The 18,186-nt window shown below is 38.3% G+C and overlaps 1 protein-coding gene across 4 annotated transcripts in view; it reads left to right on the forward strand.

Moving 5' to 3' along the window:
* LOC132110170 (protein kinase C and casein kinase II substrate protein 3-like) overlaps positions 1-18,186 on the forward strand; it is a 35,600-nt gene that overhangs the window by 15,414 nt on the left and 2,000 nt on the right. For 3 of the 4 annotated variants that reach the window (XM_059516771.1, XM_059516778.1, XM_059516792.1), the window contains 8 exons: positions 4,528-4,628; positions 5,126-5,282; positions 11,166-11,401; positions 11,766-11,921; positions 12,494-12,669; positions 14,626-14,746; positions 15,672-15,802; positions 17,924-18,084. In XM_059516771.1, the coding sequence (XP_059372754.1) occupies positions 4,575-4,628; positions 5,126-5,282; positions 11,166-11,401; positions 11,766-11,921; positions 12,494-12,669; positions 14,626-14,746; positions 15,672-15,802; positions 17,924-18,084 (1,192 nt within the window). In that variant the 5' untranslated portion in view covers positions 4,528-4,574. Of the gene's footprint in view, positions 1-4,148; positions 4,300-4,527; positions 4,629-5,125; positions 5,283-11,165; positions 11,402-11,765; positions 11,922-12,493; positions 12,670-14,625; positions 14,747-15,671; positions 15,803-17,923; positions 18,085-18,186 lie in introns of those variants that run through there. The other variant, XM_059516784.1, reaches the window with a different exon arrangement.

Genomic DNA, 18,186 nt, shown 5'->3' on the forward strand with positions numbered 1-18,186 from the left:
GGAGTGAGGCTCTGACCAGGGCTTTAGTTACACTTTAACAAAATGCAACTAGATTTTTTTAACCTTTTTTAAACTTCTTTTCCAATATTCAGATTCAAATGTATGCAAATTAGTGCATGTTCAATTTCATAATGCTATGTTTGCATATTTAAACAACATTCCAGAGAACTAGCAATACAAAACAGTGGTCTTAAAGGGATAGTTCACCCAAAAAATTAGAATTACCCCATGGTTTACTTACCCTCAAGCCATTCTTGGTGTGTGTGACATTCTTCTTTCAGATGAATACATTCGGAGTTATATTAAATAATTTCCAGGCTAATGCGTGTGTTATAATGGGAGTGGATGGTAGCCCAAAAAATTGCACATGGCTCCGGCGAGGTTAATAAAGGCCTTCTGAAGCGATGCGATGCAATTGTGTAAGAAAAATATCCATGTTTACAATTTTATAAACTTAATCTCTAGCTTCTGCTAACTGCCGTACGCATGCTCATGAGAGAGTGGCATCCAGCGGATGACGCAGGATTTAGACAAATGTGGTGATGAACGTGGAAGTGACGGTCATGGAAGCGCAGAGGAGAGAGCAAAACAAAACACGAATGAGGATTTGTAAAGAAAAATGTTGGAGGATTTCGATATACCAAGCTAAGAGGACACTAGTTTTCCTTTGCTGTTAACAAAACTTGTTAGTTTGGTGTGTTTCCTCCTTTTGATGTTGCCACGTCTCAGTGTTTTTATGAAGAAAGTGCATCTGCGCACCTTTCGGATAGCACATCAAGAACCAGGTTTACAATGTACTCGGTAGCACTGGTCCTTAAAAAAAAACATGGTACCGTAACATTTTCATTTTTTTTGGGCCAACTTGGTACTGAAGTACCGGGTCTTTTGACAGCACTAGTCTGAAAGAAGAATGTCATACACCTAGGATGACTTGAGGGTGAGTCCATTTTCGAATGAACTATCCCTTTATACTGTGATCAATCAACTGGGGAAGTGTGGTAATATCTATTAGATTTGACCCTATTCATATATTGGTGACTAACCTCAGTGAAGTCGTTTGGCAATGTTTGAAATTTGAATTGTTAGATAATGTGTTAGGGCTGGGAGATATGATCAAAAATATTATCACAAATTTTTTTTCTTCCATATCATACAATATCAATAGGCCTATTTATCACTATATTAATTTACCATTAATAGGGAAGGAAATGCTTTCCACATGTTTGTTAAACGTTCAGAATGAATGTAAAGCTCATTTGTTTGTTCACAATTTAACTCCTCAGAGCTACACTTTAATTTAGGGCCCCATGAAATCCGTTTTATTTTCCCCCAAAGTCTTCTTGTTTTCATTTTATTTTTGTGCTTTAACAGACACCGACTCTTTCACTTTTCACTTTCGCTTTTACTAATGCTACCACTACCACTACTACTACTACTACTTGAGAATTGCATTATTGTTTACAATAGTAAAATATTTATTTCATAATTTCTTCAAGTTAAACCATATTTTTATTTGGATGGATTGTTGTAAAGGTCTTTGTTTTCAGTTTCAGTGTGTATTTGACTATAGTTTTTCTCAAATTAAATGGTGAAAATCTTGTGAAGTGTTACTCAGAGCAGCTCTGGAGATTTAGTTCATGCATTAATGTTCTCCTATATTGAAACGCGGATGCTGGAATATTGTGCCATTCATTTACACAGAGACACGCAGAACATGCAGTGTTAGCCTATTAGCAACAAGCACTGACTGGCTGTTGTCGCATATATTTCTGCTGGTATATTAATCCATATTGACTAAAAATGTCCAGAGCTTATCGTCGTTATCGACATTAATTTTATCGCAACTCTATGATATCAATTTATTGCCCAGCCCAGTAATGTAATATTTCAGATATTTTTTTAATAGTACCCAGAGTTCTATGCATACTACATCGTTAGAAGTATGCTAGTACTCTGTACCAGTTCTAGTATTCCAGTCAAAGTTTTTTATTTTAAATTAGCAACTGAAAAAGTGAAGCTCTCATTTCAGCGCTCCTCCTGGCAGGTTTGTGAGAAATGCCATCATCGGGAGCTAATTTTCCACCCTGCCCTCACCTCACAGAGAGGAAGTTCAGTGGAAGTAATCAAGCTCTCTTTATTTGCTTTATTTTATATAAAAAAAGATGCTTATTTGCCGAAATGATCTTCAAGGATGTGAAGTCAGATGTAGATTTTGAACTGTAACAAACAGATGTGTTAAAAGGGATGTGTTAAAAGGATCTGTTTACAATTAGGGATAAGCAAAAACAGAACGTAGGGGTTCTTGAAATGTGCTTTTTTTGCTTAAGTGGCTAATTGTAGAAAAACAACTTTTAACAACTTTTATTAGCATGCTAACAGTAACTGTTAGTCTCTTAGCCATGCTAAAAGCAGTCGTTGCTCTTAAATGCTAAAGGTAAGGCGATATGGACCAAAAATCCTATCTTGTAATGGTATGTATTTTATTTATTTATCCCATTGCACTGTCCAGCCCTACCTTTGTCGGATAAGATATTAGAAACTGGGATTTAACAAACCATTCAACAGATTGACAAAGCAACATCCACAGTAAATGCTCTTCAACACTCTGTTCGTTACAAAATCCCCCTCGAGGATGCAAATTTTCCATTAGCATAGCCAGTTTGGCCTGAATTAGAAGCAGATGTCTCTGCGCGGCCAATCCCTCTCCTTCCTCTCATTTGTTATGTCTGTTTGAGGAAGCTATACAACCTTGGCTCAGACAATATGAAGAGAATCCAAGGCCAGAAGTAATGCTGAATGTATACAAGCACAGGGACAGCTTGTACACGGTTCATTAAGTGTACACATACTTGTTCTGTTTGGACTAAATGTAGTTTATGCAATAGCCAACGCAGTTTGTGTGTTAATAAACGGGTTGTTTTAAAGTGATGATTAAGCACCTGAGAGACACAGTGTCTCCTGTGTCCCCATGACCAATAGCGAATGGACACTTCCATGTCTTTGGACATATTTTTTTTATCAACATTACATCCTTGCTACATTAAAAAAATGAAGGGGCCATATAAAGTGGGATTTTTCACTAATATAAATGTAAGGTCCTTTACTGACATTTAATAACCTGTAACATTCATGGAACATTCCCATTGCACAAATGAAAAAAATGGAATTTAGATTGTTCGGTTTATCTGCACACTAAGGAAAAAAAAAGATTCCGTTAAGAATTGTTCACTGAAAGGTTCTTTGGGGAACCAAAAATGTTTTTTCTTATTGGAGCTTTTGCACCGGAGGAAATTTTTCATAGGTCCATCCTATAACATTTAGTGAAAATACACAACTTTTGGTGTGTTCACAAATCAGGAACTTAGAATGATTTTAGTTATAGGAACACCATATGGGGAGACTAAATTAGCCCCTTCTACAGGGTCTAAACCAGCACAATAGGAGCTCCCAGTGACATGTACATTGATTGGCCGAACGTGTGACATATGAAACACTGGCATGTGCCATTTTTATAAAGCATTGTAAACACCCAGTTTACACATGCTTACTCCAGAAACTACCTCAACAAATATGGAACAGTGATAGATGGACAGATTTTAGAAGTCCATGCTCTTCTCCTTCCTCTATCCTCCAGTTGTTGATGTTGTTGAAGGCTGGTCCTAAATGACGTCTCTGTCAACCAGCTTATGTCACTTCAGAGTTCCTGCTGGCAGTGTGAATGCAACATTTAGTTCTCTGGGTACTGCCCTGTTGGCTAGTCCCTATAAGTGAGTTCCAGGTCAAAAGAACCTAATGTGGAACCCCCATTTTTGAAACCTTTATTTATAGGAGTGTGCAGCGATAGAAGAATTTTGGGTTCTCCATAGAACCTTTCAGTGAACAATTCTTAAAAGCACCAATTTTTGTTCTTTGTGTAAAGAACATTGTAATGATCTAAAGGTCTTTTTCCACTATAAAGAACACTTTGTGTAATAGAAAGGTTCCATGGATTTTGAAGGTTCTTTATGGAACCATCAATGCAAATAAAGAACCTTTATTTTTAGTAGTGTACTGAACATTCCATTAGAACAAATTAGTGGGAGGTGCCTGGGTGACAGTGGCATAACTTTTGTGACTCCACCCAGAATGGTGCAGAGAAGCTTCTGCCTCACCTAGGCTGTCTTAGGCAGACAAAAAGACACAGAGAGGTGAGACTGGCCTATGCTGGCTTCCTCTCTGTATTGGAATACAGGATTACTGTTCCTGGACAGATGTCTTAACTGTAGAGGCCAAGGAGTGTTGGGTGACAACAGGTTGCTGGCAAGTGGAATGTTTATGGAATATATCTTGAATTGCCTCTGCTTAGTTTTTTGGATTGAACTTGAGGGCATGTGACATGTAGAGCAGAGACTGGATGAACCAGTTTCTTCTCTGGCGAGACTGCTGTCTTTGGTTGTCTTATATTTTTCAGTAATGTCTTTTTATTTTTTTTGCTGTTAATAACTATATTTGTTAGATTTATTTGATTTCATGTCTTGTTCTTAACAGTTTGACTGACAGCCGCCATCATTCTGTGCTGCAAGGGTGACCCCAAAATGTCTTCCAACGGCGATCTGCAGGACGCTGGGAGCTGGGACAGCTTCTGGGAGGTAAGTGGCCCTGCAGATCTGATATTTCTATGTGTTCTAGAAGAGGTTTCCGCACCTGGCGAGATTTGTAGTAGGAGTACCCCTTCCACACTGTTTCTTTAAGCAAGCTTGGTCAGGTCCACACTTGTCTTGGAGAAAACTAATAGATACAAAGTGCTTTTATATAGTGAAGGGAAAGTGAAAGGTTTATTTTACCATCAACTTTGTTGGTAGTGTAGTATAGACAGTCATTTTGGAGAGAACTGGTTTATGTATGTTTAAGGAACTAGAGTCATAAATAATGAATCTAATTCTATAATCTTACATTTAATAATTAATAAACTTTACTTGACTGACATGTAATTATTTAATGATAATCCTAGCTTTTAACTGCCATGACAAAATCGTTGAGTCACTGAGTTAAACTTGAAAACCGAATCAGTCTGATTTAAAAATGAAATATTTATATTCTGTGTGCCACATTTTAATATGACTCTAACATGACTTTCGTTGGTTAGCCTGGGAACTACAGGAGGACGGTTAAACGCATTGATGATGGCTACAAACTATGCAACGAGCTGGTCGGCTGCTTCCAGGAGCGTGCCAAGATTGAGAAGGGCTATTCCCAGCAGCTGAGTGACTGGGCCAGGAAATGGAGGGGTGTTGTGGAGAAAGGTGAGCATTGACTTTGAGTCTCATAGTTCATCCTCCTAAAGTAGATGCATCCTTCTACAGTAACATAACATCAACACATTCTGTTCTGATGATTTTATAAGTAGCATAATAAAATTATTATAAACCTGTCAGTGTTGTTACTCTGCCAGTGCCCACTAGGGTCGGGAACCAAAAAAACGATTCTTATCCAGAAGTGGTTCTGTGTTGTTTTTGTTTTTTTTAAAGAACCTGAACTGTGAGAAATTTCTAAGTTTTCATTTCTGAAAATGGTTGACTGCCATTTTTATGTAAGTATGAGCGTTAGATTATTTAGTGTACAGGTGAAAAAATGTGGAAACCACTCATTGCATCACACCATCTCCTGACTGCACAAATATAAGCTATAATGTTTTTATGTTAAGTAATTTTGTTTTTCATATATTATTTTCAGACACAAGCAGACCTGTACTCTGTACCTGTACGTAATTCTTGTTACGCATTTAATGGACACTTACAAGTACACACTTTGGCAGAATTCAATTCAAATAGTCATCAGCAGTCATAAGTTCGGTAAAATTGAGCATCAGAATGGACACATTTGTTAAGTGAGAAAAACTATTCTAAATAACTCTCTCTCCTCACGATGCCGGCTGGTCCCTGCAACGACCTTCCCCAGCTTTGAAACTCAGCTTCTCCACCTAGATTGGAATGGTCCCATCTGTATAGGGGTGATATACCGCCCTCCACTCTTCACTAAGGATTTTATACTGCAATTCACTGAGTTCATTGGCAACATTGCCACAAACTATGGTCGCTTCCTTTTGATGGGCGACTTCAATATTCATGTCTGCTGTCATTCTAACTCCCTGTCGCAGGAGTTTCTTGACTTAATAGATGCTTTTAACCTACTGCAGTGGGTCAAAAACTCTACCCACACTCAGGGCCACACACTTGACCTTGTGTTATCTTATGGGATTGATGTCACCGATATTGTTATCTCTGATTTTCCTCTCTCTGATCACAAGCCTATTTTATTCTCACTGTCTCTTCTGGAGCTCTCTCAACCCACTACTGATCCTGTTATGTCGCGGTTCTATTCTCCTCAGTTCAACACAAACTTCGACTTGTGCTTTACTGAGCTATGCTCTCACTGGCACTTGGACCAACCTTTATCTGATCTGGATGCAGATCAGCATCTTAGCCTTTTAAATTCTGCCTGGCTTAAAGTAGCAAACGTGACTGCTCCTCTTAAGCCTCACAAACCCAAACCAAAATCAGATATGTGGCAAAATTCTGACACTCGTCTCCAAAGACAAATATGTAGAAAGGCCGAACGCAAATGGAAACGGGACAGGCTCAGTGTCTCCTTTCGCATGTTCAAAGACTCACTTATAGCATACCAGAACGCTGTTAAATCAGCTAAAGCCGCATACTTCTCAAACTTAATTGAATCCAATCACTCTAACCCTAAGGTCTTGTTTTCTGTCATTCATTCTGTTTTAAACCCATCTGCTAAATTGTCTGTTGCCTCAGATGCTCTATGTGAAGACTTCCAGAGATTTTTTATTAACAAAATCACTACATTAAGGACCAGTATCTGCCCTAAATTAATTCTCCCCCCTATTATGCCGCGTACCTCCTGTGTTTGGGAGGCTTTTGTTCCCATTAACCTCCAGACACTGAAGGATGTGAGCGCCAAGCTCAAACCTTCATTCTGCCCAAATGATATCATTCACCCGAGATTTTTAAAATGAATCACCAACACGGTGGGTCCAGGTATGGTATCCCTTATTAACAAGTGTCTAAGCACTGGCTCTGTTCCGGCCAATCTTAAAGTGGCTACGGTCACTCCTTTGCTCAAGAAGCCTTCACTGGATCCTTCTGTTTTAAAAAATTACCGGCCCATCTCTGTCCTACCTTTCATTTCCAAGTTATTAGAGAAAATCGTGTTGGATCAGTTCCAACACTTTTTGTCAAATAACTGTATATATGAGGTCTTTCAATATGGGTTTAGGACTGCCCACAGCACTGAGTCCGCTCTCCTGCAAGTGCTAAATGACATTTATCTCTCCACTGACTGTGGAGACACTGTGGTTCTAGTTCTCCTAGATCTGTCGGCAGCTTTTGACACCGTTGACCATCCTACTCTGTTAGCTAGACTGGAGACGTGGGTGGGCATAAAAGGCTCTGTCCTGTCATGGTTCCAGTCTTACCTTACTGACAGAAAGTTTTTAGTAAAGATGGGAAACTTTTCCAGCTCCATGGCACCCCTGAGACGTGTTCTTCCACAGGGCTCTATTTTGGCTCCCTCTCTATTTTCTCTTTACATGCTACCGCTGGGCACAATTTTTAGGAAACACTGTGTATCATTACACTTTTATGCAGATGACACCCAAATTTACATTCCAATCAAGCACAATAATCCTGCAGCATTAAACTCTCTTTATCTATGCTTAGAGGAGGTGAAGGCATGGCTAGCTCAAAATTTCCTATCCCTTAATGATGATAAGACCGAGGTCATTGTTTTCAGCCCGAGTGAAAGGTCCCAGTGCACATGCCCAGACTTGGGGAATCTATCTCCCTTTAAATCTACAGGAGTGAGGAACTTAGGTGTTCTTGTTGACCAGCCTTTAAAGTTTGATAAACACATCTCATCTGTAGTCAGTTCTGGTTTCTACCAACTTCGCTTACTTTCTAAAATCAAAGGCTTTCTCACTCCAATAACTCTGGAAATGGCAGTTCATGCTTTCATCACGTGTCGACTGGATTATTGCAACTCACTATATTGCGGTATATCAGATTCTCAAATCTCCCGTCTTCAGTTAGTCCAAAATGCTGCGGCCAGACTCATCCATAATTGTCGCAAATATGATCATATCTCTCTCATCCTCAGATCTTTACATTGGTTACCAGTCCGGCAGAGAATAGATTTCAAAATTCTTCTCTTTGTCTTCAAATCTTTACACAACCTAGCACCGGTTTATCTCTCTGAACTTATTCATCCGTACATTCCGTCCAGAAGTCTCAGATCCCACGACCAGGCGCTGCTGGTAGTCCCTCGAGTCAGACTTAAGCATAGAGGGGAGCGTGCTTTTGCGGTGGCAGGGCCCCGTCTGTGGAACACCATGCCTCTAGAGATCAGAACGGCTCCCAACCTCTCTGTTTTTAAGTCTCTGGTCAAAACTTATCTATTCTCGTTAGCATATTGATTACTTATCTTAGACTGTTCTTATTATTTTACATTTGCTTCTTGATTTTATAATTAATCTTAGCTTAGTTGTTCTCTATGTGCTTATGTCTGTTTTGCTGCTTTTATTTTTATATGCTTGTTCTGTAAAGCACTTTGGTCTGTCTAGCGGCTGTTTAAATGTGCTATATAAATAAATGAACTTGAACTTGAACTTGAAAAACGAAATGTGGAAAATGCCAGCGAAGGAACACACAAACGAGAAGTCACAGCAGTGAAGGAAGGAGAGTGCTGGATTTTCGGCATCAACTTTCGGTTTGCCCCGCCACTCACTTGAAGATGTTCATGTCTTTTTTTTCCCCCTTCTCCCAAAACAGCTTATACTGTAGGCCTACTACTGTTTCAGCTGTATCAAACTAGTTAAGTTTTGTATGTAATGGTAAAGTGATTGTTTTACATTTTGTTTTTTTATTAAGTTAATTTAGAAAAACATTTGGAGCATTTTTGGTCGTTAAATATATAAGTTTTTGTTTTTTAAAGTAATGATCAAGCAGTTTAGCCTTCTCAGATCATCACGACTTGCCTAAAATCAAATCTATAGAGATAAAAAAAGTTCAAGCATATAAAAATGTTTTAACGTTTCACCTAGATGAATGTCTGCTAAATCCAGGGTGCGATTTGTGAAAAAAAACAGAGGGGGGGTTTGAAACATTTGAATTCATAAAAATAAATCATGAGAACATGAACTTCATCACTGCATTTGCAGGAATTATAAAAAAAAAATCTTATTAACTCATGAAGCAGCCTAATGCATTATTTTTACTCTAATAGCTTACCTTTCCCCACAAATATGAACTGTGACAATGAAAAAACATGCAAGAATAAATCCCCCTCCCAGTAACATAGATAGTGCCACTCGTCTAGACATGTCAAAACACTTTTGTGAATGGTAAAACTAAATGGCACAACGTAGTGTCAACTTAAACATAAATAGGCTATAGTGTAGGCCTATGCATCATACTAGAAAAAAGTCTGCCTTGATGAAGGACTTCTGTCGTCTTTTTCTGCTTTCCTGTGGGAGCATCATCTGCGGCATGTCGTCCCTCTTTTACCCACATTTCTGTGAATCTCCGGGCAGGGAAGTAGGTAACCCCTGGCCAATTATTGGAAATGAACAGTAGGTTGTTCAGTGTGGAGATGTTTAGTCGGTTTCTTTCGTCTGTGAGAATACGGTTCATGGCCTGAATCCACTTTCACACTCAGCTGTTGACACTGGAAGTGTGGAGACAGTGATAAGCACTTTGCGCAGATTGTCACTTCCCAGCGGACCGGCTTCAACTGTCTCGCAAGTGTTGATAGGCTATTACTCATGAGGTGTAACAAATCAGATAGCGCCATGGGCGGAACATTGAGCAAGTCTGTAGAGTGGTGAATACAGAGAGGCTGCGCGGCAGCCAAAGTAGTGCATTTTAAAATAAAATTGACTTTTATCAAACCACAGATCCTTGATAAGTTTTGTGATCCGTCTCGCCACTAGTGTAGTAGCACTGATCATTTTGAGGGGGGGATAAATTTATCCTCACCGGGAATAAAAATAATAAACAGAGGCAAGGATACATTGACCAGAAAGGGGGAAATCACACCCAGGCTATATCCAATAATTTGTGCGGAAATGGAAGCTAAAGCGCGCTTTGCAGGACAGAGGTGCCAGCATGATAATTTGCATTTTTTTCCAGTGTATACGCAGTCATTTTTGCTCATAAAGGTAATTTAGTAATACATAACTGTAAAGGGTCTACTTTTATTTGTGTGCACTCACAATATCAACAAAGTGTTGTGCTTCTGTATTATAAAGAAAACAAACATGATGCATTTTCTGATGTCTCGTCTTGAACAGGAGTGCTTCACAAAAATGAACTGAAACTCAGCAAATACATGCCTCACAGATATGATAAAGATATCTATAGAAAGCTTTAAATTACTACTCTATCACTATGAAAAAAAAAACTCATTATCATAATCCATTAAGATGCACTTCTCTCTAAAGGCGCATCTGAGGAGATGGCGATTCAGGATTGGCAACTTGATCCTTGTGACACCAACTCAGAAAACACTAGATTATTAGTAAATAATTCAAATATCTCCTTACAATTTCCCCCTCATATATTCATGGTAACTATTTTAGCTTATTACATGCATTTGAATGCAGAACTGTTCAGTTGCGCTGATGGCACATCAATATTTGAAATTTGGATCAACATAAGCTACATTTGTGAACGCACATTTTCTGCAATGTCACGCTTCCGAGCACGTCTTACAGACTGCAACTTACAATCACAACTTCATTGTGCTTTTACACCTTTCAAGCCGAATTTCACAAAATTGGTCATCTCCCGAAAGCATTTTTTTAGCAGTTTTATTAATGGGAGTATAATTATTAATTTGCTTATTTTAATGAATGTAATCGATTAGATATCATAATATTTAGGCTGTAATAGGCTATTATAAATCTGGTTGGTTTTTATTGGTGACATATGTAAATGATATACATGCGGCCCGTGAGACTTGCACTTGGACCATAGTTCGGCCCAGTGGAATAAAAGGTTGAGAACCACTGATCTAGAGAGTAGAAGATGATAATGACTCTTTTGACTTGGGCTTCTAAGCGACTATCCAGTGTAATGAACAAACAAATAAAGCTAAATTCTGTCCTGCAGGCCCACAGTATGGGACTCTGGAAAAGGCCTGGCATGCTTTCATGAATGCAGCAGACAGACTGAGTGAGATCCATATGGAACTAAAAGAGAAACTGGCTGAGGAGGACAGCGAAAAGATTAGAAACTGGCAGAAGGATGCCTTCCACAAGCAAATGATTGGTGGATTCCGTGAGACCAAAGACGCCGATGATGGCTTTCGCAAAGCCCAGAAACCCTGGGTTCGAAAACTGAAGGATGTGAGTCTCCTCCTGTGCAGAATACATAGCTAATACTATGAATTTTGATCCATAAGCCACAGTGGCTGAGATTTTTTTTTTTTTTTTTTTTAAATGGGCAGTACACCCAAAATAATGTTATCATCTGTTCGCCTTCATGGCACCTGAACTAGTTTCTTATGGAATGTCAATGAAATGTAAATATAGCTTGACCAACAAAAAGTTTTGGGTAAACATTAGGAAGTGTATATGATTGCAGAAGCTTTATTTTTGGGTGAGCTATCCGTTTAAAAGTATGTGTAAATAGAACTATGTGTATTTGGTGGAAGGGTGTATTTAGTAATGAGTATATAGTATGGTTGTATGAAAATCTTCTCTGCTGTAGGTGGAGTCTACCAAAAAGAGTTATCACCAAGCCCGGAAGGAAGAGCGCACGGCATTGACCCGTGAAACACATGCCAAGGCTGACCCCACCAAATCCCCAGAAGAGGTCCGCAAGTTCACAGACCGCCTGGAGAAATGTACCCAGGAAGCAGAGAAGGTAGCATGAGAAAAAGCACAGACAACAGTTTTTCAGTTTTATTAATGTTTTTATTAAGTTTTATTAGGTAGTTTAGTTTCCTTTTTTTTTCTTTTTTTTTTTTTGGGTGGAATGAAATGACAGAATTTCCATAAACTTAGACAAGACAAGGCATGTTTGTTGCTTCCACCAATAGTAAAGCCCCTGTGATGATGTCTTTTGAACCTGTTGTGACAATTCAAAATAATGGGTGTGTTGTTGAATGTGTGGTTTCATTCACAAAAATATACTTCCTTCTCAAAGGTGTAAAGGGAAACATCACAATTTGATATATTTAAAAGGGTTTTTGCTCTCATTTTTCAATAATTTATAGACCGTCATTAATTTCATATTAGTACATTTACATTTTATTTTGCGCATGCTTTGATCCAAAGTGACTCCAAAAAGAAGAAAGTGGTACAGCTTGCTCCTTCAGATTAAACTCGAGATGTATTTTGAACAGGAAATTCTGCACTTAGGAATTGACCTTATAAACTGTGTCCCATGACTCTGTCTCATCAACCGGTTTCTTGTGTTTGGACGTTTGCCCTCAGGCTAAGGAGCGTTATGAGAGAGCCCTGGATGAGCTGAATCGCTGTAACCCACGTTACATGGAAGACATGGAGCAAGTGTTTGAAATCACACAGGAGGCAGAAAAGAAGAGGTTGCGCTTTTTTAAACAAGTGCTGCAGGACTTAAACCAGCACATGGACCTCCCCAGCAATGATGGGTTAGTCTCGCTGTCATTCCTCTGCTTCACTCTCTATATAGATGCTTATCTCTAGGACAACATCCTAAAAATATGTATTATTTCTCTGTCATCTTTGATTAATTTTGTGGTAACACTTTATTTTACATTTGATGTTCTGGTAATACAAGGTAACTACTTGGGGTAGGGTTAGATTTAGGGTTAGGTTCAGGGTTAGTACCTAGTTATTACATAGTTATTGTAATTACAATAATAAGTACATAGTATGTACATGAGAAACAGGACTGTAAAATAAAGTGCTACCATCATATTTCACATGTACATACTATGTACCTGTTATAATAATTACAATAACTGGGTAGCAACTAGGTACTTCCCCTGAACCTATCCCTAAACCAAACCCATGCTCTTAGAAGGCAGCAAAATTTAGCTTCCATTAGTTTTGAGAAGCCTTGGTGCTATCTATAAATGTTGTCTAGTTGGGTGGCTTACTAGAGTTTGAAACCGAGCCACTGAGAGATTACCAGGCACAAAATTCCACACAATTGTGAGTTGTTCCATTAAAAATCAAATGAGAGAAATGAAGAGCTCTGTCTCAAACTTTACTCTGTGTCAAGTCCTGATTTATATTGGCAGTTCAGTATCCTCAGGCTCTTTAAATAGTTTCTGGTCATTTGTGTCTCATAGCTAAAAACTGAAATAAACGAAGCATGTTAACCATTAATAAGTGCAAATAAATATGTATATCCAGGCTCTCTGCTATCATTTTGTTTACTTGGTGAGGAATTCGAAGCACATCGTTGACTACTGACCAGGGTCATTTCAAAAGAGCTGAAATCAAGTTTTCTAATCAATGAACAAATACCTAATTTCATTTTGCGTTTCGGCTTAAGCAGCATGGAGTTGCATGTTCAGAATAGCAACAAAAACAACACCCTTTAAACCAGTCTCTGCATTTTTGCACAATGTTTACTTCTGTTGAGGTGTAATGACAGGGCTGATCTGTGTGCTAAACATATATAGTTTAGTTTCATGTACAGGAACCTTGATGTTTACTTTATACCTCCCTCCTTCTTTGTTTTGTCATGGTACTTAATATTTCTTGCTCTTTTGGACTGGTAACAGTGCTTATGAAATGAAAAAGTAGAATTTTTGTTTTTATATATATATATATATATATATATATATGCCTAATTTTTCCTCCTTTGGTGCTCTTTCAGGAAAAAAAAAAAAAAGTACAACAATTGTACCTTTAGGGGTACAACCTCGAATATTTTTGTACTTTTACACCTAAAAGGTTCATAGTAGTACCTAAAAAGATAAGTGTGCGGATTTTCAACCAGCTTTGTATTGTTACAATGTTGGTAGCAGTGGTGGACAAAAGTTAATGTACTTAAGCAAAATGTCTGCAATGTTCGCAAATCGCACTGAACAATTCATCGATCCATTCAGAGCGACTCAAAAGTAGCCAAGCACTGGAATATCAGAGCTGATGCAGATTTTTAGTATTGATTATTGTAAATGAAAATATAATATTTAAAAAATATATAGGTCATGACTGTCAGTTATCTGTAAACTAAATCTGCTGTAAAAGGGGGAGCTGTTTAATCCATTGAAATGCATAAATGTACACACATTAAGGTATGTATTTGTGTGCCCCATGTGACGTCTGCACATTGTATTATATTTTGTTACCACACATTTCGTTATTCCTGGTTTTTTAAATACTATAGTTTTTACCACTTGTTTGTACACTTAAACTTACAATTTTTGCAAGTTTCTTTTTCTGACACTGTGCAAGATGTTGTACATCAAAATATATTTCTCTGTGTAAGGTGTTTTAAAGGTTTGATCAATAGTAATGGCGATGTTTGTCTTAGCAAGAACCATCAACTGTAGTTGTATCTTTTTAATCATAATCTTCCCTGTGCACAAATAAACCTGTCCTGACGGAGTATGTGGAAAATCCCTGTGCAGATTTCGAGCCCTGTACCGAGACCTCGGCCAGACCATCAACGCAGCCAATGACGCAGAGGACCTCAGATGGTGGAGGAACACCCATGGGCCAGGCATGAGCATGAATTGGCCACAGTTTGAGGTATAGTAAATTTCTTTCTGCAAAATGTTGTTTTGTTTAGAATATTTGCTACATCACAAGAATGCCAGGAAAGATGTTTACCAGACTACCAAACTTGAATGCTAACATTTGCTTAGAAAAGATATGACATTTACGCCCCCAAACACTGCCGTGGCATCGTCAGCCATAGAGCTGTTTTGGCCCTGGGCTCCAGTGATGGTGAATTTCTAATGGGCTGAGCGTGAATGAGCTGTTGTCTTTGCACGGCCCATGAGTGGGTTCTGGAATGTCGGGTCGGATCCCTCTCCCTAATGGCAATCCTTCCCCCCCCTTCCTTTCCAGCCCTCCCCACAATACAAACACACACAGATACACAGTGGGGGTGTCAAGCATGTCCTTTTGTGCAAATGAGGTTTATACATACACAACTGTATATGTACGGATGTATCGTGCAGTCTGAGTGTGTCTGAAATTTAGAAATCCCCCATGGTGTGGATGTTTAATCGAGCAGTAGGAGAGTGAATAACCGTCACAGAGATAAAATTAAGCTTTTAGTCAAGTTTGACCTGGTAAGTGACACGTCCAGAGGAATCTTCTGGCATCCTCTCTTCTCTGCAAGCACACTGGAGCCCTTTGTGTGGCTGTAAAGAAGCACAACTCTCTCTCTCTTTCTTTCTCTCTCTCAAGACTGTAGATTCATCTGACATGGACTCGAATCAGTTTGGGTGACTCACTAATCAGCAGTTCTAGGATGTCAGTGTATACGTATATGTGCGTGTGTTTATATATATACACACACACACACATTACATTATTATTATTTTCATTATTACATCTTTTTTTAATGCGTAATTAAAATCTAAACAAAGGTAGGGAGTATAACACAAGTTAGTTGGATAATATGGATTTTTTGTTTTTTTATATGTGCATTTAATGTTTTTCACAGGAGTGGTCACCAGAAGCAAACCGATCCATCAGTCGAAGAGATAGAAACAGTCGTTCTGATGAAGTGGTCACTCTGACTAACATTGTCTCAGCAGGAGACGAACCCCCGAAGACTCCACAGGAAACTGCGAGGTACATCTGACTACTCGTAACTCACAAAGAAATTTTTCTGTTTTTTAGAAATATTTTTGCATAAAAAAAAGTGAATTTTGATTAAAAAAAAATTTAAGAAATGTAAAACTTACAATTTTGTTTAAAAATTTAATTAATTAATAGTTTACCCTCAGTCAAGTTTAGTTTTTGGACCTTTAAATGGAACATTTTGGGCACTTTTTACAGTTCACTTCTTTGTGAAAAAGCTGATTAACATGTTTACAAATAAGATTTTAGCAAATGTGTTTTCTTTTTTTTTAATTGCTGATACCGATCTGGAGAGCAGAGTGCTTGATGACCAATATAATATATATACAGGTGCTGGTCATATGATTAGAATATCATCAAAAAGTTGATTTATTTCACTAATTCCATTCAAAAAGTGAAACTTGTATATTATATTCATTCATTACACACACATGTAATACTAATTAATGATGCCAAATAAGGTGCACACAAAATTGGTGCAACCTTAACAAAATGCTTGTTTAAAATTCACACAAGAATATTTTAAATATGAATGCGTCAAGCACCCAAATATAGATACACAGATTGAGTTTCGTATTCTACTACAAAAACAGTCCAACTTTTTATTACAGTGTTGTAATTAGAATTGGAGGGTTGTTATTGTTTTTTTTTATTTTATTATGCTGGCAACAGTTCTTTCCTAAGGGCTTCAAACACTGCTTTTAGTACCAACTACACCAATTAGCACTGAGTCAGGGCATTCAGTGTGTGTGTGTGTGTGTGTGTGTGTGTGTGTGTTAGGGTAGCATGTTAACACAGGATGAAGGGAGTCAAAGGTATTAGCTAAATGAAGTGCCTGGAAAGAACTGAGAAGGTCTGGAACAGATAGTATAGATGGTTTTTGTTTGTGTGTTGTATCTGAATCTCTCACAAGGAACACAGGCACACAGGAGAACGCCTGTTAAATTGCAGTATTACATGTGGCTCTCTGCAGCTTCCTGCTTATTAGTCTGGTCTCTATCGACTCTTAAACCCACAGGTGGCTTGAGGTGGATGGCTATTACGAGAACATAAGTGGATATGCACCGGGAGTGTCAGTGCAACTTTTTTTTTTCTTGACCTTCTCTCTTGGAGTACAGACAACAGCTCTGTTCTAAAACCTAGTTAGCAGCCTACCTAGACAGTATTTTAAGGAATCACTGGTCCTTACACATAGGTTGTTACAAAAGTGGGTATTATGCAGTAGTGATATGCTGAATTTCCAGCTATTGAACATTTTCGGCAAGAAAGGCCAAATGGTTTCTGGAGGGCCAAAATTATTGATCAAAACCGTGACATTTATTAATGTGTCTCAGGTTGTGCCTTTTGACTGGATCAATAGCTATTTTGTGAACACAACACAAATAAGCTACAATAGATATATGGGTCAATTTCAAAACTTCTAAGTTAGTCATTTTTGAAGTTTTATTTACTGAAAGTTATAATATTGTCTTAGAAGGCAGCTGTCAATGTAGGCAGTAGATATCAAGGTAGCTCACTGGGTAGTGGAACAGAGCTAACAAGATTTTCAAGACAAGAACATTTTGAGATCTGTCAGCATTTTGTAGTTAATACAGTTTTGCTGCTATTAAGATGAATCAAATTAACCGGTTTGATCCCATTTCCTTGTGAGAGCCAGTCTTTTGTTCCAAGCTAAGAATTGTTCAGGCCAGTATGCTTAAAACAAGTTTTTAACAATTACACCTTTTATTTGCTTTTTGCAGTTTCCTCTTTAAAAATCAGTATGAATCCTCATTTCTAACACTGCTTTACGCTGTTTTTCTTTGAGTAAATATTGAATGAATGTTCTGGGTTCAGTACAAGTTGGGCTTTATTGACAGTATCTGTGGGGCAAGACATTATGACAAGTTTTGATTAAGTTTTGTGACTATACTTTCAAAACTATGTTGCCACAGTATGCCACAGATAAGAATTAAAATCAAATTGAATCCCTTCAATAGATTTGAAACATTTCAAATGTTTTTAGCTGAACTTTCACAGACCACCTGATTACCAAGTTGATCTCCCACCTTCCATTAAAACGATTCGTCCATGAATATGTTCAGTTTTCTAATTCTTCTTCTGTTCACACAGGGTGAGTAAAGACTACTCCTCTGACTGGTCTGATGAAGAGAGCCCCAAAAAATACATCGCAGCCAACGGGGTGGACGAGGAGCAGAAGGTAGTCGGGGTTCGTGTTAGAGCGCTTTATGAATACACAGGGCAGGAGGCTGATGAGCTGAGCTTTAAAGCAGGTATTAATCCCTACTAATGCTTATTAATGCCACACACATGAACATACTGTACACATGGCTGCAGCTTGTGGATTCATCAAACCCCTTTTCTGTGCTCGTCCT

Source organism: Carassius carassius, chromosome 2, assembly GCF_963082965.1.
Source record: "Carassius carassius chromosome 2, fCarCar2.1, whole genome shotgun sequence".
NCBI classification, from domain to species: domain Eukaryota; kingdom Metazoa; phylum Chordata; class Actinopteri; order Cypriniformes; family Cyprinidae; genus Carassius; species Carassius carassius.